Below are 24,542 nucleotides of genomic sequence, written 5' to 3'. Positions count from 1 at the left end.
TGGACTGCCTGAGTGGTACTAGCCCAAACCACAGCAGCCTTCACAGCCATAGCCCTGTACCACCATTTCTGCTTTTGTTGTTTGATTAGTCATTCTCTCATCCCTAAATCAAGCCCTGCAGGAACATCAGAGCTGACAAGCCCCAGCTGAGACACCTTCCAGGGCACCATGTCTCTGTCCCTCCAGAGCCTGGGCTTTCCTCAAGTGCCTGCAGCCATGTTTCCTGCCACTTTTCTAGTCTAATGGCTGTCTCCCTTTCTCTGCCTTTTTTCTCAGAGACATCAAGCCCGACAACATTTTACTGGATGAGCACGGTAAGTGCCGGTTGCTTTGTGGTCGTGCACGTGCATAAAAGCAGAGTCAGAAACAGGACATCCAAGTTAAAGTTTAGGTGCTTGCTGTTTCTCTAATTTTGTGTTGTTTTCGCGCTCTCTGTTCTGTTAGGAACGGGACCATCCTTTCGTGCTTTGGCTGCTGTCCTCTGCTCTGTGAGCAGCAGTGTCTTGTACCTTCAGGGCACTGGGCACCCTGTGATGCCACGGTATTTCTGGGGTGCCTTAGTGTTTAATCAACATCTCCTCTGACCCACTGACCTCACGGTGTCCCTAGAAGTCATTGTCAGGGATGATGCATTTTGTGCTGCTTGTGGTCAGCTGTCTAGCAGACCTTAGTTTAAGACTTCCTCAGCTCTTGCTTTAAACTTACTCAAATTGTAATAATTTGAATGGAAATACTCATGTAATTGCAATTTGTGTGTAATGTATGCTCACAAACAGAATGGATTATGGCTGAATAGATAGTCTTCATTTAGGTATTTTCTTTTTCCTTGAGCATTTGACATTGGGAGAGAGCTCCAAAGAGAATTGAGGGCTGGGCATATTATAAAAGTTGCTATCATTTTTTCTTTAGTCTTTTTTTCAGGAAAAACCTCTAACTGTATTCTTATATTGCTCTTTAGACACATTTATTTTTTATCCTGGCAAAGCTCTCGCAGTGAAGGATTGTCTGATATTTATTAGCTTTTAACTCATTAGAAAAACACTTTGTCATGTCATATTTTTTGAAAATCCGTGTAACTGGCTTGTGAGAAATCTTCATTAGCAACTACAACAAGGTACTCAAAGAGAAAACATCAGCGCAGGGACAAGGCATATCTGAATTCATTATCACTTCAGAGGCTGTAACAGAGATGCTGAAGCTTCCGAGGAATCACCATGGCTCTTGTGTGTGTGACCAGGGTTGCCTGGCAGCGCCCGAGCCCAGACTCTACCCATTTTGCATATGACCTCTAATTTCAGAGTGCTAGCTAATTATTTATTTAGGAGCTGTCAGCAAAGCTGCTTCTGCCTCCAAGTGCCGTAGCCCCTCTCCTGCCACACTCGGGAGGTCTCCTGCAGTTGCCCCATGCACAGACCGATGCAGAGACCCGTCCTCCCTCCCACCAGTGCTGTGCGGGGCTGGCACGGGGCCGTGTTCGGTCAGTCCTCGCCGGCGGACACTCTCGAGTGACCTGTCACCATCTTGGGGTGACACAACCACCCGAGAGGGAGCTGGGAGCACCAGAGCCACGGAAACGTAGGTCAGCCTTCCCCAAAGAGGGAAAAAGCTCTGCTTGTCTCTGCAGTTGCATTTAGTGCATCAGGACGTAACCTGCAAACTTCTATCGTGACATTGCAATTTAGGTTGATTTTTGAGACTGTTCTCTGCTCGCTGTGATGTTTTAACTGTCTGTTGTAGTGGTTTCAGAGTTAGTTTCTGTGGATGTACCCTTCACTTCAGTGTCCTGCTTACTATGACTTGCAGTATTTATTTTCCTCATCCATGGCAGCAAAGGTGTGTCCTCTCATGCATACAGAAAGCTTTGTGCACACACAGTTCAATTTTTTCTTGTCCCCAGAGCAACTGTTATTGTACTGTGTTTATCTATATTTAGCCTAGTAGATTGTGCTTGTTTCCCAGTATCTCTTTCCCTGTGGAACGGAGCTGCAGCTCCCCATTCTCTCTCCTCTCCCTTCACCAGGCTTTCACAACTGTGATCACAAAACATACGCTGTTTGCTAACATCAATTTTTTTTTTATACTGTTCTTGATTAAGACCAGTCCTGTGACAGTATGGCACACCTGAAGACCTTTAGCAATCAGCCTTCAGGCCTTCATTTCTTAGACTCTTCTTGCCCCCTAACTCTGCCTTTTGTCCCATCTTCCCTTCCAGCTGTGAACTACCCTTCCAGCTGTGGCTCCTTCACCCTTTCAGACTTACATATCGAAAGGCACCCAGGTCTGATACAAACTGCAGCACCCCTTTTGCTGGTGTTAATCACTGACAGGACTGCAGGAGCCCTTGTTCACATCATCTGGTCTTTGTGTAGGAGGCTGGTGCAAGTTTTTGATAGTATAAATGCCTCTCATGCTGCCACACATTGAAATGGGTTGCCCTGCTGCTGACTCTCATGAACTTGACACACACCCTATGCGTGTGCCTCTGTCACCCTGATTGGTGACAATCTGTATTACCATATCAATTTCAGCTAAGAAATTAAAGTGAGCCATAAATAAAATGGAATATCAGGCAAATGTCTGTCTGTGCAATAAATAAAGCAGTTGTTCGATATTAGAGATTGGGATCAGGTCCCATGATGAAAAAATCCTCAGCAGATGACCACCTTCAACAGTAATTCCAACTGCAAAGTGGTTTCCTCCTTTAATGATAAGTCTATTGATTTGGCTCAATGACAGCACAGCTCACCTTTGAATTAAAGACTATAACAGATGGCGGTTTCCAGGAATTGTGACTAATTCATCAGGAGTTTTTGGCCAGGTCATTTGTCTAATAAAATTGAAGAAAAACTCAATTTTCTCTCTAGTAAAACTGAGAGGTTTTTTGCAAGAGCCCTCTGAGTGGCTTTGCTCAGTATTATTTCTTGTACTGCTGCCAAAAGGTTCTCAAGGGCAGTGCTAAAATGGGTGAGTTCATGCCAATGCAGGCACTGCACGCACAGTCCATTTGCTCTCTCATCTAAGATAAGAAAGTTATGGTGCAATCTCTCCAAGAGCCTCCATACTCCACATCTCCCAATGTCTCAAGTTTCATATTCTTTAAAATGTTATTTTGGTTGAAACTGCAGAAGTCTTATATTTTTTGCACAAAAGATGCTCTAGAAAGGTGAAGGAATTATGCAGTAACAGAGGTGCTGAATATAAGAAGAAAATTATTTGCCTTAGTGCAGAACCAGAGGCTTGATCTGAAAGTGCCAGTTTCAGGCAGACAGGATGAGCTTTGGGAAGGAGCCGGTGACCGCGGTACAGCTCTGGTTGTGCTGTTTTGGATCTGACTGCAGTTAGAGATGCTGAGCAATCAGGAAAACACAAGCCTTAAAGTTTGACCCTAAAGCCCAGCAGCAACACCTGGCACATCCCACTCGGTTACCAGTAGCTGCCATCCCTGGTCATCCAGTCCGCCCTGTTCTGTAACACTGCTGTTGCTGTTCAGTCTCATCGTACCATCCTGAGCCTTCTTTCCCAGACTCATTGGCTTGATTCGGTAATTTCCCAGGTGGGCTAGTTTATAAACCATGTGATTTACTTGAAGTGAATCATTTAAAAGATGCATCCAGAGAAAGACACACTTGTGCTTGGAATATCAAATTCTTAATAAGTCTTTATGATTCATATTTATAAAAACAGCTCACTGCAAAGCAGAATGAGATCTAGAGATGAAAGAAAAAACAGTGCAAGGATGTAGAGGACAAGACTCATTCTTTTCTCTGAAGTACTCCCCAGCGATTTGATGCCCATTCTTGAGTGGGCCTGGATGATTTTGTAAGGCAGTTGTAAGCAGCAAGATGTGCTCTTGGCAGATCAGTCGGGTACCGTGTGAGAGGCGAGCCCCGACACCTCGCTTATGTTCTCCCAGCAGTGCCCACGTTCACCAGAGGGACCTCAAGTTTTCCTTTCTTCCTTCAAACTCAAGCCTGACAAGCACGAGATTTGATAAGGAAATCTGTGTCTCAATGAGACTCGCAGCCCAGTGAGCCCACAGGTGCAAAGACAGGTCCCACCTGCCCTTTCCCTGCCCGAGGCAGTCTGATGGTGGAATGTGAAATCGCTGAAAAGCTGGGTGATAACTTCATGGGGAGGTGCTGAAGGATTTATTCAGGCTCACCAGGTGCTGACATGGAGGTGGAAGTTAAGTGGTTGTACACCTGCTCCAGGAGGCATTTTGCACCCTGGCTAATACAGGGTGTGGGGAAGAGGCTCCTGTGCTTTACACACTGCACATGTCCTTGAAGAGACGCCAGCAGGAGAATGGACATGATTCAGTGTTTTTAGGTAAAATCACAAATTTTTCTTTTACTCCCCAGATTTTCCCAGCTAGATCAGATGCTTGCAGCAGGCAAACTTGTATCACTGTTCTCATAAAACAAATACAAAGGTGAAATTGTAAAGATTTACTTAAACGTTTTATAGCATCCAGACAAGACAACAGGAGTTCATTACCAAAGCACCAAGGTGATCTTATTCCATTTTAACTCATGAACTAAAGCAGCAGTGAATTTCTAGCTGTTGAAGCTAATGACTGAGGGGAGTGTTGTCATAGCATCTCCAGCAGTAGAAAGCCACTTTGATTTGGTCTCTGTGGTTAGGGGAAACAACAGCAATTCAGCCACCCTCTGTTATTGCAGAGGAAGGTGATGAGTCTGCAAAACACAACATACAAAACATCTGATGCTTTTGATAATGAGCTCACCTTTGTCAGGGATGAGCGAGTTCAGTGCCTGAGGAGAAGATGCATGAGCTCAGGAAGAAGAGTCTGCCTGCATTTAGTCAGAAGAATTAGGCTGAACTAACACACAAGTTTCAAAGAAATTCACTTCAGTGAAGCCAGCCTTGTATTGACCACCTGTGCCGCAGTACATGCTCACTGATATGAGTTTTGTGAATAAGGATAATAATAAAAAAAAAAGTGCAAGTAAAAGAGCAGGCAAGCTAGGTGGAAGCATTTCCTTTCTCATCCCTGCAAATCACATCCATCTCTCATTTCCTTTTCAGTTTGCAGGCAGCAGTTGTGCACACTGTAGCAGTGATAGCACAAACCATTCCTACCCTTAGGTGGGTTTTCATGATGTTTGAATTTCTTGTGCAAGGCTCTTTTGCTTGCTGCCAAAGGTATTTTGTTCCATTCCAGAGACATCCTCTAAAGAGGAAAACGGAGAGGGCATTTAGTAACTGGGAACACTGAAGGGTAAGCAGCTAGGAAGCCAAAAATACCAAGATTTTTTTTTTTCCAAAAACATAGTTGAATTTTTTCTGTGAGAAAATTTCAGTTCTCTTTTCCCCCCAAATTTAGGACAATTCAAAACAATCATCATTAAATGACTTCTTGGAGAACTATATTTTTTTGCTCTCCAAAGGGTAAATAAGGAGATATTTGATGTAACAGGATACATCTGTAATCAGCCTGCAAGCTGAACTATTTTCTATCAGTTCTCCCACTAGAATCTTTTTTTTTCCTGTAAATTCCTTTCCATAGAGTATTTTACTTTAAGTTTCCTATTCAAAGCTGTTTCTCATGTGAAATTAAATTAAGTCAAGTTACACATTAACCTCTGTCTTTCAGGACACGTTCACATCACAGATTTCAATATTGCCACGATGCTGACTAAAGAAATACAAGTCACCACCATTGCTGGCACAAAGCCCTATATGGGTAAGAACCAATGACAATTATGTATTCTTGAATTACCATTTTATGGACTTGATTTGACAGCTGTTGTGAGTTAAAATCCTTTTTGATGAGGGTTTGAACTCTTCCTGGTATGTAACAAAACACATGCATTTGTTTGAAATGAGGAACAACCTCAAGAGGTGCTGCAGGGCTGGAAAACATCCATCTATCTACTGATTTCACACAGCAGACCAAAGCAAGCATACTGCAAACACAGACTTTAGTGCTGTTATGCCTTACTGTACAGCATGTTTTTGATCATAAAATAAGATAGTTGCATTCTTGAGATCTCAGAGCATTTCACAAATAGCAGTCAAGACCCGTAGCAATGATGAAATGCTCTTGCTACCCTTGAGAAAGAAAATGAAGCACAAAGACTTGTATTTGGTCCCTTGGTACTTTAGCACAAGTCTCACACTGCTGCATCGCTAGCAATAATTTGAACTTTTATAAAATTGGCTGCTTTGAAACATAACATTACTCTGCGTAGGCCAGATGAGTGGACTTAAGACTTGCAGTTTTCCTGGACTGCAGCATCTTCTCAGCACGGTAGGGAAGAGCCCGTATTCTAGTGCCAGGCTGATGCAGTCGAGCGCATTGCTGTACTGATGCCAGATCTGCATCAGAAAGAGGCGAGTGAGGCTTTAGCTCTGACCTCCACTGCTGAGGACAGCATCCTGCCTGCAAACAGCGGGACGGGAGGGCAGGCATAACTGGGGGCTGCTGAGCACACTGGTGACGGATCTGCAATACCCGTAGGAGAGAGGCACAGCTAGTGCAGAAGTGGCCGCCACAACTGGAAGATAAACGCTGAGCCTGTTTTTCAGTCTTCCTGAAAACCCCTGCTATTGCACCTCTATTGCCAGTAGCAGTAGATGTGGCTGTTTCTGCCAAGCAGCGAAAACCAGCCCTGGGGAGATGTAGGGAAGGGAAGGCCACAGCCAGGCTCTGGAGGGCTGCTGAGCTGGTTCCCCTGTGCTCAGCACACCTGCGTGCCTCCCAGAGCAGCATTGGTGCTACAAAGCATTGTACTAGCCCCCCAGGGCCACGGAGCTCAGTAGATGGGCTGGTTGCTACAGTTGCATACCATCCCCTTCCCCTTCTTTCTTCAGTTTACAAAATATGCAGTTTTTAGGAAGCTTTTTATCTCCGGGAAATGGTATGGGACTAGTCCCAGGTGAGAAAACATGTCAGGCAGGTGTAGGAGTGCATGGGGGGTGTTGCCCTGGGGCAAAGTGACTCTGGAGTGGGTGGGTCAGCTGCAGGAACTTTTTTCATGAGCAAATCAACCCACACACGTGGAAAGAAGACACACAGTGATTGCTCCCTATGCAGACCTCATTTCCCTAGTAGTCAAAAAAGTTTGCTTCTTTTTATTTTCTGCTTTATAAGGGGAGTACAAAAAACTTGCTTATATTCACTTACTGTCCAAACCACTTTCAGACAGCAAGAGACCCTCTTGATACTTATCACACAAGCAGTTAATAAACATAAAGCAAAATAACATTGACATACCTGGGAGAAATTGGGTCCAGAGCATGCAGGTAATGAACCTGAGAAAAATGTCCTGAGCTAATGCTAAAAGAACTCCTGTGAAAACATGACACAAGAAAGTCTTTATAACCATAAATTCAACTTTCCTAACTGAAGCAAAACCACTCAAAAATACTTCTATACAGCTACCACAACCCCTCCCACACAAAATACATACTTGCATATACAGCAGCACTGTCTCTCAGACCTAAATAATGTAGCCTCCCTACAACGGCTGCATAGCCAAATCCCTTAGGGCAATCCCCTTGGAATCTCCTTTTTATCAAGATTACCAATTGACCTTTCACCTTTGCATTACTGATGCAATCCTTTTAAAAAGGAAAACCATGCACAAAAAAGAAAGCATTGGTCCCTTTTTTTTTTAGAGCAATTCTTGCCTCTCAGCTTGCACAAAAATCCTACAGTATTTTTTTTCCTTACTCTCAAAAGGGAAATTTATTGGCTAAGAAAGAACATGTCAGTCTGTGCCTCCATCCGCTTCCTATTAGCCTGGTAACCTCCTCCTAAAAAGCTATGGCTCTCAGGCTTCGTTCAGTTAAAATTTGCTTTTCCTTGCCAAGGGTGCTGTTGGCACTAAGTCTACATTTACGCTGCATATTAATGTTTTTAAAGAGCTGCTTTCATTCACTGTGTGAGGCTGTATTTAGGCTCTGCCAGATTGAAGTACTTTAAATATGAACAAATAGATACGAGTGGGATGGAAACAGCTTTCCAACATGAAGATCTACTGAGCACTAGTTGAGGGCAGAGAGGCTCTCTGGGGGAGATGAGGAGACACTCAAGCCAATTTTATGCCTAGATTCAGTGAACCAGGGTTAATCCTTATTCCGAAGCTCAGTAACTGTAGGATAATGGGCAAATACTGTGTCAGCAAAAGTTTATTCTTTTCGGGCTTTGGGGGGCAGAGAAGCACGGAGAGATGCACGTGGAAGGGACCATGGGGCTCTCGGGTGCCCCAGGAGTGGGAACACAGCAGCACTGGAAGGGGTTTACGCCAGGACAGCTGGAGTTTTAGTGTTTTGTATAATGTAGGAAATTAATTGGGTCTGGTGAATCTCTTAGTGATTACAGGAGTTACAATAAGGCATTCTATAATTCAGATTGATTGGAGTGTGTTTATTGAACATTAAACATTCCAGTTCAAATGTGATAGCACACCTGTTTCTCAAGGCCATCCCATCATTTACACACAATAATAAATTAAGTTTTTTAACAGTCCATTGAGGTAGAAATTATTGACAGTCCCATTTCACTGGTGCAGAGTAAGGCACAGAGGAGCTGAAATGCTTGTTTGGCTTTTAACACAGTAGAAAAAGTTCCATACTGTCCTAATTGTGCATGTAGTTAGCAGGGCCAAGGTTTCCCAGGGCAGGCAAATATCTGGGCTAAGCTGTCGTGCTGGGATCTGGGTCAGGTCTGGCTTGCACTGAGACGGGCTCAGACACGAGGTCGGCGGGTCCTGCTGCGCGGCTCGGGAGCAGCGACGGGCACTGCGCAGCACTTCTCAGCGGGGGAGGTCGGGGGTCTGCACACACAGGGGTTTGCTCGCCTCTCCACGCTGAGGAGTGGAGAGTGTTTGCTCACCTCTCCACGCTGAGAGCGTGGGGTGTTCCTGCACTGCGAGGCTGTGGCAGCGGTCGAGGAACCTGACCAAGACCAAAAGATGAACTGCTGCAAGGAAACCCACGCGTTCTGATTTGTGTCCACCTCAGCGGTGTTTCAGTCAAGGACCAATATGCCAGCCGTATGCCATTTAGTTTGAAGAAAAAAGCAGAAATTATCAAAGGTGTGGTAATGGGTAATATGCTAATTTGTGTCCTAGGCAGAATAGCAGGGATGCTCTCTGTTGCATGGATCAAGTGTTCTGTGTCTCTCATTTCCTCCTGAGATTGCAGCAAGGCAAACTTTCCTTTTTCTGTATTTCACAGCACCTGAAATGTTTAACTCCACAAAACCCACCGGCTATTCCTTCGCTGTGGACTGGTGGTCCTTAGGAATCACTGCCTACGAGCTGCTCAGGACCCGGGTACTGTGCGCGGCTCCTGTCCCCCTTTGTCCCTCTCTTTCCTTAAACATTCTGTTGGAAAGGTTGACGCTTTATAACAGGGATGAAAGGGCTGAGCCAAGTTCAAGGCTTTAAGGGTTATTACAGCACAGGAAGCAGAAACCACATCTTTACCAGAGCTCTTGTTATTTCAACTAAGAGCTTGGAGAAACAGTTGCAATACAGAATAGTGTGTCACGACAGTTCCCTGCTGCACCCCAGGGTCTCGGGGTTGGCGTAAGCTGGGCAAGGCAAATGAGTGACAACTCTGAAGTTTGGCCTCAATATGATTTACTTTGAGCTCCCATGCTGCAAAGAAAAAAAAAAACTTGAAAAAAAAATGTCATTGCTCTTATAATAAGATTGAGCAGTTTGAGCAAAAGCAAACTGCAATGTGTAAATTATTAATAAAGGACAATCTCTGCCTGTCATGTCAGCATTCTGCTTCTAACTCAGGTAAGGTTGGGGGTCTTTGTAGACAGATGCTTAGATTAGTGTTTTGAAAGTGTTGTGTAAAAAAAGTGGGACAAAATTACTTAAATTACATTATTTCCTAAGCAAAAGGTTGTTTAAAATCTTGTGGCTAGGAAACTTCTTTCAGTATGAGTCTGCAAAACATGTTTTTAAGAAATACTATCATCAGTCTTTGCCTAAAGAAATGTTTTGATGAATATATTTTAAAGAACAGTTTTTCAAATTAATTTGCATTGCTCAAATTGTGAATGGTCAAGTTAGTACCCATTAAGGGGACGTGGTTGTCTGACCTGTTGGGTAACTGAAGCCATGTGTACCCTGTAAACATGTAATGTTTGAGTTTTCCATTTGCAATGTTAAATGAATGGCAGGACTGTTCATCGCATTGACTTTTGATTTGATGGCACTATTTCCAAAGATGGGAGCAGAAATGCTGTTAGGTTTTCAAACCTGGTGGCACAGCCATGGTAAGATGGTGGCACCTTTGGTAGTTACCGCATGGGGCAAGTGAAGGGAGACCTTGAGGTCCACCTACTGTCAGTACACATTAAGCACAATGCGCCTGATTTGATCTCACTGTTTATAGCTACTGTTTTTCAAAGGTACTTTGAACACTCTCACCCCCCCCAAATACTATAAAAATCTGGGAATCAAAAATCTTTCAAAGTGGAAACACTCTACCATCGTAACTTATCTTTCTGTGTAAGGCAGTAGGAGTGCTGTAGTTGGGGGTTATATGCATGGGGTGACGTGGGCCGCACGTTGCCCGCCATTTTGGGCCGCACGTTGCCCGCCATTTTGGGCCGCACATTGCCCGCCATTTCGGGCCGCACGTTGCCCTCCATTTCGGGCCGCATGTTGCCCGCCACTTCTGGCTGTACATTGCCCGCCATTTTGGGCTGCACGTTTCCCGCCATTTTGGGCCGCACGTTTCCCGCCATTTTGGGCCGCATGTTGCCCGCCATTTTGGGCCACGTTGCCCAGATGCACGCCTGGCGCCACGATGTGCAGCCACGGGCCCCTCAGAAACAGCTCAGCCACCCCTTTGCTGTGACACTGGTCACTCTGCAGAAGGGATGGGTCATCCTGCAGCCTGATGTCCCACAGGGGACTTGTAACCCTTCCTGGGACATCATTCTTTCAGCTGATTTGACAGGTGGGAGAAATCCTGCTCCTTTTCGCTTGTGTCATCTCCAGCATCAGTGAAGAACTGAAACCAGCGACACATTTTTACAGGGAATATTGGGAATGCTCTAACCACAGCACTATATATATAAAATCCTTTTTGATAGCCCTTTAAGATACAAATATTGAAAAGGCCAAGCAAACACAAGCTGGCTAATGGCTCTGGCTTTTGCACTTTGCCTCCTTTCTGTTCTATTTAAATATTTAGCTATTATTGTTGTTATTGCTGACATTATTATTTTGTTTATTTCAACTGAGCAACAATCACACTGGGAGAGACTTTCAATGGGAGGCCTGGGGAGTGTACAAAGAGCCTTTATTTGAAGCTTTTTTGCTCTAAAAAGATTTCCCAAGGCGTCTGAAAAAATATATAAATTAAAATGATTTCCTTGTGGCGTTTTTTCACAGAGGCCATATCATATTCGCTCCAACACTTCCATAAATGAAATCGCTCACGTGTTCAAGACGGCTACAGTGATGTACCCTGCTGCTTGGTCCGCAGACATGGTGTCGCTAATCCAAAAGGTGAGGGCAGGCGTGGAGGCGGCTGGCTTGGGGACTGGGACGTGCCACACCTGGCCGCGGGCTGAAAGCAGCCCGGTCCTTCCATCAGGCTTTGTAGCCTTTGCCATAAACTGTGGGGAGTCATTGCAGACATTGTCCAGACCCAGGATTAGTGACCTTCAGAGGGTACCGTGTGATGGACATCCAGCTTTTAATGTTGGAGCCGCACTCGTGTAATAGCCAGCTATCAGTACTGCACCCCAGGGATGCAGCCTGTGCTGGCGAGTGCGGCTGCTGCTAATGCATCTCCTCTCAGGACAGGTACAGCCTTTGCTTCTAGAGTTCCTCCTATAACTTTGTCTCTCTGGAATCACATAACTTAGAAGTGGATATTAGTATGCATCAATAAGTTTGGAAAAAAAATACATTTTTTTTTTAATTATTTTTAAAAACTGTTCTTCCCAATAATGAAAAGATTTGCAAGAAATGCTGATACTATTGAAATCCTTTGATGCCGTGTGCTTTATGCACCACTGTAATTATTTTTTAATAAAGCTGTTATCAAAATTGTTTCAAAATCATTACTGGAATCATTTTGAAGCTGAAGTCATGTTTGAAGTGAAGCCATATATTCAATAAATTAAACTATTGCTTGACAGAGTCAGACACTGTTTGCATATAGTAGCAGCAGAGCTGAAATACCGAACCCTTCATAACAGCACTAGCTGCAAATTTTAGAAAGTGTGCAAATAGTTTTCTATTTATCAAATAAGTGTAGGGAATAACGTAGTACTTAATGTAACTTTCATCTATTTTTTTGTTCCAAATAGTATGTAGAAGTATTTTGTCATCTCTAATGAAATACTCTCACACTTTTTAATGAAAATGAGACGTCAGTTCTTTGCTGAGACAGAATCATGGCATATTTTCCAGGAAGAGAATTGAAGAATAACTCCATTTGCTTAAAATTAAATGGAACTAATATTTCCTTAAGCCTAACAGTCATATAAGAATATTTACTGCAGACGTCCTCTGTGTCATTATGTTGGAAGCTTTTCCCTGGACCACAACATGCCGCAAGCCATATAGTCTCCTTAGTGAATAAATAATGCAATGTCACAATTCATTGAATTTCCAGGTGCCCCTTTGCATTTGGTGTAACAGCCAGATGTATTATATATGAGGCCAACTGTGGTTCTGTCTTGGCTCAAACATCTCCTGTGGATTTTTGTATTTAATAACATTCAAGGCAAATTATCATTCATAGCAGAGCTGCATCACTCACATTAGGACTGGAGCAGAACTCCGCAGGAGGAAATGACCTGGGGGGTGATCTCTGGGTACAACCGGCTCTGCACAGCCCTTGCTGCCTGCACCCAGCTGCACGCCAGCATGAGGCCAGGCTTTGGGGGCGTGTCACCTTATCCACCCCTCTCCAGAGGGTTTGGATTGTCTGTTTTTCCTGATAGATTTTTGGAGTACATACTATTATGAGTATATGCAGTGTTGAATCCTTGAACTTCAGAGACGAACCTCAAGCATTTCCTTCTACACGAGTAATTCCTACAGCAATGTGAAAAAAAAATGCTGAAAATAAGCAGTGTGAATGCATTATTTCACACTGGAATTATACTTATGAATATTCTATTACTAGAGTGAGAAAACAGGGAATGTGGTATTAATTTGAGAACACAAAGGCATGAGTTTAACTCTCCATTCTGAAACAAATACTTATTTTTGACCTTGGACAAATTGTTAAATGTCACTGTGCTGCCTCATCACCTAAAATGGGGATAAAAGTTGTTCATAAAAATGAGAATAAATAGAGTTAAAGATTGTGAGCCCCTCGCATATGCTGGTGAAGGGAATCTGAGCCAGGGCAACAGAAGAGAGACACCCGGTCAAAGTGCCAGTGTTAGTGCCGAGTGTCAGCAGAGCTGCGTGTCCTGAAGGGTTTTGCTTTCTCACCTTTTTCATTTAACTCTTGCTGCAGTTGCTCGAGCCGAACCCCGAGAAGCGTTTTTCTCAGCTGAAAGATATCCAGGACTTTCCATATCTGTCAGATGTGAACTGGGATGCTGTTCTCCAGAAAAGGATAATGCCAGAATTCATTCCCACGGTAAGGCAATTTGATTTTAAAAGGTTCTCAATGTGCCCAAGCGTTACATGCTGCAGCCTGCTCTTGTGTCTGGCACCAGATCGTGCAAAGTTCTTACAAATTTCCACAAGAGCATCAGGTGTTGTAAGGGACCAAGGAAAAGGGAGGCAAGGGCAAAATTTCCACCTTCCTGTGGGTGTAATAAAGAGTAAAGGAGCATGACTACAAAGTGTGGGTGCCCCAAAAGTGATCTGCTCTGTTTATAATATTCCCAGAATTTCTGGATGCAGAACTGGTCTTACACGCTCCAGACTCTCTGTGGCATGCTAGGTGGACTGCACACTGGCAGTGCTTGTGAGCCATTCTGCACCAAACCCCCTTTCTTAGCAGCCCTGCTTCCCACCAGCTTTTCAAATGGAAAAAAAAAAAAACAAAACAAAACGGTGAACAGACATAGGCTCATTAGCAGCCTGCAGATCACCCGCCATTTTATTGTAATTGTTTCTTCCTGTAATGACTCTCCCTAACAAGCTCCTTGTAGAAAAATAACACCTACAGTAGATTAGTGTTACTGATCCTTTTTTAATTGGATTAAAACACCACAGAAATAACATAGCCTTCATGGAAAATAATCCAAGAACTGCTGTGTGCAGTGTTATTCCAACTGTTTTTAACCAAATATAAGTTGGGCTAAACTATGAATATTTGCTAATTGTATATATTTTCCCCCTGATGTGGCTGGTTTTCTTTGTGGTAGGTGTACACATATTGATTTAAAACCAGTTTTGCAGACTGCTGTGCTCCTCCTAGCAGAGGCACAACCCAGCTGAGACACACTGTCCTCTCTGTCACTTCGAAGCAGCCAAAGGGCAGAGTAGAATCAGTGAGCACAAAAAGAGCAATTGTCACACCTTGGCAATGTCCCCTGGCTGAAGAAACTGATAAAATATGTGAGAAGTGCAGCAGGTGTTCTAGCTATGTGTGCAGTTGTAAATAGTTTATTCTTTACAAAATTTAGCTCCCAGATGCAGTCCAAGTTATGAGACTTCAAGACAGGCTCTGGTCACTTAAGGCTACCTCTTTTTCCCCTCCAGAAAGGCAGACTGAATTGTGACCCAACCTTTGAATTGGAAGAAATGATTCTAGAATCCAAACCTCTGCACAAGAAAAAAAAGCGCTTGGCTAAGAAGGAGAAAGACACCAGGAAAAACAATTCCTCCCAGGTGAGAACAAGCAGTTACAAGCATGTGATCAGGGAAGTCTCTCATTTCCCAAGAAAGCTGATTGCCATCTAGCAAGACCACAGAAAATGGTTTAAACTGGCCATTTTTTCTCTTGTGACCACCTTTATTCCCAAAACACTTTTGCATCTTCCCTTTGGTGGAAGGCAGCATGTGTAAGTACCAGTTTCATATGAAAGTCTTAATGCCATTCTCCCTACTGCCATGCTAAAGATGCTCTATACCTAAAGATACCTCTGTAGCTCCTTGAAATTGTCCTTGTAATGCCTTTCTGCATTAACTGTGAATTTATTCCTCATCCCTTTATTTTTCTATTTGAATATGAAAGGCCTGCCATCTTCAAAAGCACCTAGAGGTGCTCCAGAGGGACTTCATTGTTTTCAACAGAGAAAAGTAAGTACTGATACAGAGGCAGTATCACTGATAAGAGCCTCTGGCCCTTGTCAAAGCCTTTGACAGCTTTGGGTTTTGGGCCATCCTGGCCAACGCTGCAGACGGGGGTTTAGGAGCTTTCTAACGAGGCAGCTGAGGGAAGTGGGTACTGGTGAATGCTGGTTGATCTGTCATCTGCCGGGGACTGTTGTGGCACTGCTGTTCTTGAGGCGCAGGGCTGGGCCCTCAGCCACAAACTGCATTAATTGCCCCGTTTGTGCAGGCAGTTACTACAGGAACTTGGGGCTATGGGGGGACTCGGGGCTGTGGAGGGGCTCAGGGCTGTGGGAACTCAGGGCTGTGGGGGGGCTCAGGGCTATGGGAGGGCTCAGGGCTGTGGGAACTCAGGGCTGTGGGGGGGCTCAGGGCTATGGGAACGTGGGGCTATGGGAGGGCTCAGGGCTGTGGGAACTCGGGGCTATGGGGGGGCTCAGGGCTATGGGGGGGCTCGGGGCTGCGGGGACTCAGGGCTGCGGGGTCTCAGCACAGCCCCTGTGGGGTGAGTGGCAGCTCACACCAGGGCTCGGGATGGTCCCAGGCAGCTGCACCACTGTGTGGACCCTGGCACCGCCTGGGCTTTCCCTCGCAGCTCGACCATCCCTTTCTCTCCCTAAGGGTGAAACACCACCACAGCGACATCCAGGAGACCCTAACACTGGCAAAAAGCAGCAGCACATACAAGCAGAACCAGAACAAGAACCTCTGAAGGCAGCACAGCCCCTGCCGGCGCTCTCCTCGTGGGGCTGGCGCACACCCACCTGCACAGCACTGGGCCACCAGCCTGGCCGGCTGCTGCCAGGACCCCACCGGTAGCCCAGGGCAGGGTGGCTGGGCACAGCTGGGGCACCCACTCCCTCTGCCTTCCACCCCACAGCTGCTGGATCCTGGGCGTGGGGGGAGAGGCTGCGGGTGCTGCCTCTGCAACTTGCCACAGTCAGTTAGACTCAGCTCCTATTATTTTGCCTTTCTTGGTGGCTGGAATGTGACCATGTGACAATGGATGAGATTTCAGTGTTCTCCGTTTCAGCTTGGCTAGCCAGCCTGGCAGCCCTTGGTGTTGCCTGCCAGGCGACTGCCAGCAGCATAACCGAAGGGTTCACCATGCGTCTTCACCAGTATCAGTCTTGGTGGTGAGTCCTTGACAGCACTGTGGGTTCGGGGTCTGTGAGGGTCGGGACACCCACCTGGGCTCATACCTGGTTGCTCCGGATGGAAGAGGCCGCTCTCAGCTGCGGTGCAGTGACCAAGGTGGCCTTTGCCTACAGCTGCCTCCTGCAAACCTCCCACAAGTGTGGGCACAGAGGGCTGGAAGGGGCAATGAGCTCCTTCCTTAGCTGGGAGGAGGCAGCAAAGCTTTCCCATCTGTTTCCCCCTCTTTCCGTGATGGTTCCTGTACCCATTTCTCACAGAGCAGGGCTGGCACGGTGGGTGAGCAGAGCATGCAAACAGATGTGAAGATGAAGAGGTAACAGCCAGGCCCTGGTGAATAACCAGCATCCAGATCTCTTCCAGGTCAGCCTGAAAAACCCATTCATCATCACATTGAACTGATGCAACTCACTGAATCTGATGGGGTTTGGCTTCCAACACCAGAGGTAAATTTGCATATGTATTTTTAATCTCTCTGCCACTGAAATCACACTTGATTTAAGCGGCTACTGTTTGCAGGAACAGCTGTACTCCTGGTGCAGTATCTGGCAAGACTGGGATTGGCCAAACCATTTCTATTACCGTAATGCTGGGAATGACACTATTATTTAAATGCTTTGGCAGACTTGCGGTTTCACCTCCTTATTTGACATTTTTCTTATTCTCAGCAATATAATGAATGTGGAAAGAATCACTTGCCTCCCATTTACTCAAAGGTGTTCTTTGTATCCCCTGTGCCTTCCTGCCTATCTCTCTGGCTAAATCTGATCAACAAAAAAAAAAGCAAAGAATAAAACAAACAGCAAATGAAAGGTTCCTTCCCAGTTGATCAAAGGTTACTTCTGAGGTCACTTGCATAGTAAGGCAGAATGGGTGTTCCTCCTGCCTAGAGCCCACTAGGACTTTACTGGACTCAGTTTAAATCTGCTTTTCCCCTGGCCGAGGACTTTCAGACACCCCCTGCCTATGGACCTCTGGATTCAGTCGGTTACGGACACCAATTGTGTGCCATAGATGTCCCAGTGGTCCTCATAGCTGTGTCTGATGGACTGATGCATGAATAATCCCTGTCTCATTGATCTGAGGATGACTGGCTGGTTGCTTTGGGAAACATGGTTTACGCATGTGCACAGGCAAGCAGCCATCCCGTGGGAAGAGGAACAGCTTCAGTCCCCCCCAGCACGCCTGACCCCAAGGCAGGAGATTGTCCAGCCAAGCAATGGCCCAGAGTGTCCTGTCTGCCTGTTCCACCTCTGCAGGGCGTGCAGCGGGCATCCCAGCACTGAGCAGTTTGGGCCTAGGTCATGTCTAAAAAGAAGCCTTAGTTTGGTGTCTTCCCCTTTCTGGTCCGTCCTCTGGCAGTGGTGCGGTGTCCCAACGCCAGCAGCTCCCTGGCTGGCACAGCCTCACTGTAGGAGTGGGGTTACTGCTGTTGTGCAGCAGCCGCACCTTCCCCTGCTCAGACCAGCTCTTGTGCCACCCCCGCATCGCGTTTGCTGGCTGGGGCTCCCCTCCGTGCCGGCGCCGTCCCTTGGGGGCTGCAGCGGAGCACATCTGTGCTGCGGAAAAGCCGAGCAGGGCAGTCCAGCACAATGGGTCTGTACAGGGGCCCGACCAGGCTCTCTCCCACCACCTTTGGGGGGACGGAGTCTCTGGGCAGGCTGGTTTGTGGTGGGGGATGCTGGGGGATCCCCTGCTCTGCTCACTCTGTGCTGAGAGAGCTCCAGTGTTTGCCTCTGTGCCTCCACCCTGCCAGCTCCAACCCCTGTGGGACAGCTTCTGCACTGCCTTTAACCATCTGGCTTTTTTTTGGGGGCAGTAATTTCTAACAGAGATGTGAGTGGCACTGGATGTGGTTGGAGGTCCTGCTATCTTTGTTAACAGGTACCGCAATGCAAGCACCTCCCTGGACTCGAAGGGGGCCTGGTCTTGCGCTGCATATCCTCTTCCTGACATGGTGCCGTATGTAATCGTCACCTCTGAACAATAAAGATAAGCAGCCCCCTCCCCAAGTTTTAGAGGACTATAGCAGCTTCTTTGCTGCCATCCCGTGAAGGTGCTAGGGTAAGGGGAAGCTGGTTCTGGGTGAAGGCTGCAGGGATGGTGGGGTGCAGCAGAGCACCCTGCTTTCCTCTGGGCAAGTGCCCCACAGCTGTGCGGGTTGATGCACTGCAGTACCACCTCCTTCTTCCACATGCTGTGCCCGGTAGCCTGGTTGGTTTTGCTCAGGTCAGGCTCCTGGCATAGTTGCAGCACAGCGTGTGTGCTCAGGGCTGGGGAGCGGAGGGCAGCAGCATCACTGTATGTATGTTAACAGCATGGAAACAACCTGCAGGGAAAGTGTGACCCTTTTTCTGTCCAGGGAGCTGCAAAGGAATTAGTTCACCAGTAAGCAGCTAGTGGAGTCCTCAAAGGGGGTCATTGCAATGGGGAAGCCACCTTTTCCTGCTAATTCACACCACACTCAACAATATTTCTGTGTTCTTGCTCTCCCCCCCTCCCCAGCCCTCCCTGCTTTTGAGCAATACAACTGCTGAAGGAGGGGCTAGAGGTCTCTGTGTCTCCTGCCTTCAGATTTGTCATTCCCAGGGAGGCTAGCCAGAGCACCTGCAGCATTTTCCATTGCACCTCTGGTCTTTGCTCAGTCCTACACAGGGTTTGGGGCGAGGTGCAGTTGGTGCCAGCAGTTGTACCTGTCTCCCTCAGCACACAACTACCCTCGTCTTGCACTGGTGTGGTTAGTGAAGAGGTTCATACGCCATAAATGTGTGTGTTTTGGGGCCGCAGACAAGGAAACTAGCCCTGCTCCTCACTGGGGAAAAAAACTGTTGCTGCATAAATACCATTGTACTGGCTGGCCACAAAAAAAACCAAACCAAAACAAAACAAAACAAAACAAAAAAAAAACCTCAAGAACTTAAATGGTAAGAACATTGCATCTTTAAAAATTCCCCAAAGACTTCTGAAACCATCTCTCCTTTCCCCTCTTCCTCTGTAAACAGAGGCACAGTCTCAGCTTAATCACTACCAGGCAACAGAGAAAATCTGTAATTACTTGATAGCAGAACCTCACAAAACTTCGAAGTATGAACAGCCTTCCCCACCCCTGGCACGACTGTTCTGGCATGGCCCCTTAAGGACTGCTCCATGGACAACTTGTCCTGTCTGGGTTGCAGGCATGTAAAAATAAATATTTCAAGGTCAAATACTTGAGGAAGAAGAAGAAAAAAAAAGTGTATTTATTTAGCACAGCTGAAATTGGCACTTAATTTTTGCAATATTTAAAAAACAATCAAATTTTTTTTTGCATGCTTTGCAAGATTTAGAAGGCTGTGACCCTCGGTTTGATAAACACTGCTTGATAGAAAGGGAGCATTTAACTCACAGGTGCCCACAGAAAACAGTCTCCAAGCCAGCCCCAGCTGGGCAGACCCAAACACCGTGCCCAGGCAGTGCCGTGGGGCGCTGGTCTCTGTCACCACACAGGTGACAGGCGCAGCTTTGCCAGGCATTAACAGCCCGTGATGGCCAGGTCAGGCTGCCAGAGACCAGACGGAAAAAACTGAACAGGCTTCTACAAACACTTCCACCACGCTGCTTTGCCAATACCTTTGCTTTTGCCCAAGAAGCTACACCAATACCCTGACGCCTACGGCAGCAAGCACCGCACGGTTCCCATCTGAGCAGCCTGTCCATGCGCTGTAGCTGCTCCAGATGCAGTGCACCCCAGAGCCCCCCTGGACCCAGCTGCCCAGCTTGCCCACAGGGCACAGCGTCGCACCACCCCTGCCCAGCAGCAGCCTGAGGAAGAAGAAAAAGCCAACAAGAAACATGAGTTGTTTGAAGGAACAACTTTTTTTTTTTTTTTTTTTTTTAATAAAGTGTACAAAGTAGTAAAACTCCTTACACGAGGCGCTGTGAGAGCTGTTACAGAGATGACTCGGGCTCCCCCGTGGGCCTCGTGGTGAAACGCCAACGAGCGTTGGGTGGAGGTGAAGGACACGAACACGACACAGACTCCCCCGTCCCCACCAAGCTCCTGTGAATGTGCCCTCCCTGCCCCACACCGCGCCGCCGGCCGGCCCCTGTCCCTGGTTCGCCCACGCTGCGTCATTCCCACTGTCCCACACCACGGCATCCCACACGCGTTCAACACGAATAACACACTGAACCGAGCGACCTGTCTGAGCGGCATGCATACAGAAAGGAAGAGTAAAAACACCACCCAACCAAACCCACAACAACAACAACAACAGAATTTTAAGGCTATGCATAAAACAAAATGAAGCAATATCTTTAAAGCTAGGTAGCAAGTAGCATTTGTGAAACATAAGGCTTGAGGCTTATCGATTCTTCAGAACAGGTTTATTTGCTTTTCCTTCTTAAACACCAATGTACCATTTTTCTTCCTTCGCTTGAACAGAGATTTTGTTTCCTTCTCGGCAGGGACATTTAACTGAGGGAGGTTATGTTGGAGCGGCCTCCCGGGGGTGCGACGATGCGCTTGCTCGCGGAGCGAACACCTTCATCGACCTGGGTACCTGGGAGAGGACAAGAAAGCACAAGAGGAAAGGGGAAAGCGAAGTTAGAGCGTTTTCTTCACACAACCGAGCAGTCAGGTAGCCTGGGGTCTTGCCAAAGGGCCTCTCAAGTCTGTCTACAGCAACCTGCTCCTTCTCCGACTCCAGTAACAACCCCGAGAGCAGCAGTGGCTTGAACGCCTCTGCAGATGTTCCTCCATGAACAGACCCACACTGCAAGAGCAGGGTCTGGTGCTGCACTGGCACCTCCATGGCCGCAGTCCTCCTTGCTCCTACTGCAAAGTGCGGCAGAGTGGAGGGCCAGCTCCAGCCATGTCCTTTCAGGGACATGCAGGGTCTCACCCTGCCACGCTCCACTCTTGTGCTCAGCCTGCCCCAGGCCAACCCCCAGCTGCCCCCCGCCCCAGGCCAGGGGCTGGGACAGCGTGGCCAGCGGCTCTGCACTCTCCCAGCCCAGCCGCCACGTGTGTTCACCTGACAGGCTGAATCCAGACTGATGGAGGTTCCTGACGGGGGGTGTCTGCCGTGTGGGGGACCCCCTGGTTGACCCTGCAGGTGTGCCCCCCTTGGGGGTGGTGGTCAGGTCAAACACAGGTCCATCATACATGCCCCGGGGCACGGCATGCATGTCTGCCATCTGTCACCGGAGAGAAGAGGACAGTGACACTTCTCTGCTCCCAGGGAGCATCCTGCCATGGCAGCGACACACTGCAGCAATCCTTGGCTCCCCAGTCCCACCGCAGAGGCAATTCACACTGCCCCTCCATCCCACATGCCCAAGACCTCCCTGCAGCATCGAGGCTTGGCGCAGCCTGCAGCACAACTCCAGCGTGACGGCCTCCCTTTGCTCCCACCCTGCAAAGTGTGCCCAGCCTGGTGCACAGGTTTACGCTGCATGGATGGGGAAGGAGAAGGCCATTTTTGCTCAGTCTCCTCATTTTTAACTCAGCACTTCCCTCCAGAGTCCTGCTGCAGCAGGACGGCAACAAGGGCAGGCATCACCCACTGCTGACCCAGCCAGGTGGGTGGCACGCCAGCAACCCTAAGGTCAAAGCTCTCTACCCAAGCCTTAACTATCCCAACTGTAAGTTTAAAATACAGCAGTTTGAAGCACTGTTTCCAGCAAGAACAGCAAAGGAAAACCAAACAGTTATTAGGGAAAAGGGCAATCTGGGCTAACAGAGTCCCAACTCTGTCTCCTAGCATCCCTGCCTCCTCACCTTCCTCCTGGCTTTGATGCGCTTGTAGACATAGTCAGGAAAAGGGCTGCTGGGCAGGAAGCGCCCGGTCCCCTGGGTCACGTGCAGGTTGCCATCCTCCAGCATGATCTTCCCCTGGCATATGACAACCAGGGGGGCCCCACGTAGCTCCATCCCTTCAAAGATGTTGTATTCAGCCACCTGCCGCAACCGGGGGATGATGGTCAGGAGGGACATGAGCACTGCCCGCCCACCCAGCGCTGTTTAGTCCCCACACCTCGCCATTGAAGCCACCAGTGCAGGCAGAAGATGCCTGTAACAGCCCTGACTGCCCCAGAGGCCTCCTTCAGTTCACTAGTCCACCACACCAGAGCTCCCAACACAAACCAGAGCCCAGGGCTCATAGACATCCTATCCCCCAGTCCCAGCTAGCATTGCCCAGAGCCTGGACCCAGTCCCTTCCTCTCAGAACCCAGCACATCAGGGCAGTGCCAGGCTCCCAGCAGCCAGGAAGCCTTTATACAGCGCTACTCACACCCCACCCTCCAGCATCCCCATAGATGAACAGAGGGCTTGCTTACAGATTGATGGGTTTTTGCTGTCACAATCTTCACCGCATCAGGATCCCATATAACCAGATCGCTGTCCGAGCCCACTGCTATTCTCCCTTTCCGTGGGTACAGGTTGAAGATTTTTGCAGCATTAGTGCTTGTCACAGCCACAAACTGGTTTTCATCCATCTTTCCTGTGGCCTGGTCAGACACAAAGAGAACTAAGTGCTCTTTTGGGGAACCAGAGAGTAAGAGCCCTGGGAAGCACCAGGCTCACTCCCACACAAGCCACTGGCTGGCTGGGCCCAGACCGCTGTGGCTGATCGCACTACTGGCACCAGACAGACCGAAAACTGGGTGCATAGTCACAGCTCCTGGCTGTTCACCCTAAGCCCACAACAGCTGCCTCTTCCGCTCTGGCTTGTTCTAACTCTCAAAACCAGCAAGGAGACAGGCAGCTGTGTGCCCAACTCTGTGGGGTTAAGAACACGGGTGTCTGAGGTGCCCATCAACCCTGCCCGCTCTGCCCTCTCCCTGGAGTGATTCTTACCACTGCCTTGTCCCAGATGACTGACATTCTTTCCTCTATGCCGTTGGTCCCTTCTGGGATGGCTGTGAAATTGTCTTTTCCAATTGCTTTCTGTGCGGTGCTGAATGTACAGTGGGCACTTCCCGAAACCTGCAGGTCACCACTGAGGGGTGGTGGTAACAAAAGCGTCAGTCGTTTCACCGTCAGACAACAGCAGAGACACGAGGGACACGGTTCTCCTCTGGGCATGGGCAGACCCTGGCTCAGTTTTATTTTACTCTGCATGCTCAGTTCTGTGGCCCCGCAGCCTGAAGAATTCCACCCCACTCAGCCCCTGTGGTGGTCGTGTCACCTGGGGCACAGGGGCAAGAGAGCTCTGCCACGCTGTGCCACCCGCCAGCATCCTGCACACAGGAGGAGTCAGCAGCTCAGATCCCAGGGAACAGGGTGGCCTTTGTGTCAAGCCAAAAGATGTCCTTCCATATCAGACTTCATAATTTGAACTAACACAAAGGGAAAAAAACCCATCCCAGTGTGAGTAGAAAAAACATTTCTGGCAGTTTGTCAGGTCTGCTTGGGAGAGGGCAGCCTTTCTGCCACACAGGGAGGAAGAAGCCTCTCCACCCAAGGACTGTCCCCCGCAGCCAGCCCTTTGGTTGTGTACTGCCAGCTCCCGCAGCCCAAGGGGTGAGCGCAGCCCTGCCCTGCCCTGCCCCACAGGAAGCCTGCCGTGGGCAGGCATCACCCCTGTCTCTGGGAGGGGGGAGGCAGCAGCAGGAGTGGGCTTACGGCGGGGCTGAGCCTGCGGGCTGCCCGCCGCTCGCACTACCAGCCTTCCCCAGCGAGGAGAGCAGCTCCAGCTGGCTCCGGGGCTCTGGCCCGAGACGTTTCGCCTGGCAGGAGCTCCCCGAAGGCTCCCCTTGGCCCTGCACGGACACTCACAGCAGGAGCTGCAGCAGCCAGCGGCGCAGACCGAGAAGGTGTGCGCGCAAGCACAGGCTGGCCCAAGCTGCAGCTTCTGGCCCAAACGATAGCATCTCAGCCACATCACTGCTACAAAAGCAAACACCCGCCACGGCCTCACGTAAATCTGACAGTGGGACGAAGAGTCGGGACTCCCCAGAAGCAGCTCTCTCCAGAGAGCCCAGAGAAGCTCCACTGCAGCACTCTACAGCGGCTGCTGCCCAACACTGTTATCCAGAACCCTCTGCGCAGAATGAGCTGCCCTGACCCATCCTGCTCCTGACAACGATGGCAGAGGGCAAGAACGGGCAGAGCCGGCGAGCTGCCAACAGGCAAGGCAGGGCAAGGAGCTG

The 24,542-nt window shown here is 48.2% G+C and overlaps 2 protein-coding genes across 4 annotated transcripts in view; one reads left to right on the top strand and one right to left on the bottom strand.

The window, feature by feature from the left end:
• Window positions 1–20,808, top strand: part of STK32A (serine/threonine kinase 32A) — a 40,122-nt gene extending 19,314 nt beyond the window's left edge. The window contains exons 6-14 of one of the 2 annotated variants that reach the window (XR_006165095.1): window positions 277–314; window positions 5,618–5,707; window positions 9,208–9,305; window positions 11,391–11,507; window positions 13,480–13,605; window positions 14,679–14,807; window positions 15,154–15,218; window positions 15,873–16,852; window positions 18,291–20,808. Coding sequence is in view for 1 of the 2 variants with exons in the window: in XM_042790182.1 (XP_042646116.1) it covers window positions 277–314; window positions 5,618–5,707; window positions 9,208–9,305; window positions 11,391–11,507; window positions 13,480–13,605; window positions 14,679–14,807; window positions 15,154–15,218; window positions 15,873–15,963 (754 nt within the window). In the remaining variant the exon portion in view is untranslated. The other variant, XM_042790182.1, reaches the window with a different exon arrangement.
• Window positions 20,246–24,542, bottom strand: part of DPYSL3 (dihydropyrimidinase like 3) — a 39,120-nt gene continuing 34,823 nt past the window's right edge. For both annotated transcript variants that reach the window (XM_042790181.1, XM_033006089.2), the window contains exons 10-14: window positions 23,248–23,389; window positions 22,728–22,898; window positions 22,168–22,347; window positions 21,422–21,584; window positions 20,246–20,947 (exon numbers count right to left, since the gene is read on the bottom strand). In XM_042790181.1, the coding sequence (XP_042646115.1) occupies window positions 20,859–20,947; window positions 21,422–21,584; window positions 22,168–22,347; window positions 22,728–22,898; window positions 23,248–23,389 (745 nt within the window). In that variant the 3' untranslated portion in view covers window positions 20,246–20,858. The remainder of the gene's footprint in view (window positions 20,948–21,421; window positions 21,585–22,167; window positions 22,348–22,727; window positions 22,899–23,247; window positions 23,390–24,542) is intronic.

Source organism: Tyto alba, unplaced genomic scaffold (assembly GCF_018691265.1).
Source record: "Tyto alba isolate M040663 unplaced genomic scaffold, T.alba_DEE_v4.0 Super-Scaffold_17, whole genome shotgun sequence".
Classification (NCBI taxonomy): Eukaryota; Metazoa; Chordata; class Aves; order Strigiformes; family Tytonidae; genus Tyto; species Tyto alba.
Note: the sequence above shows the minus strand (reverse complement) of the source record. Positions and strands in the feature narration are given on the sequence as shown.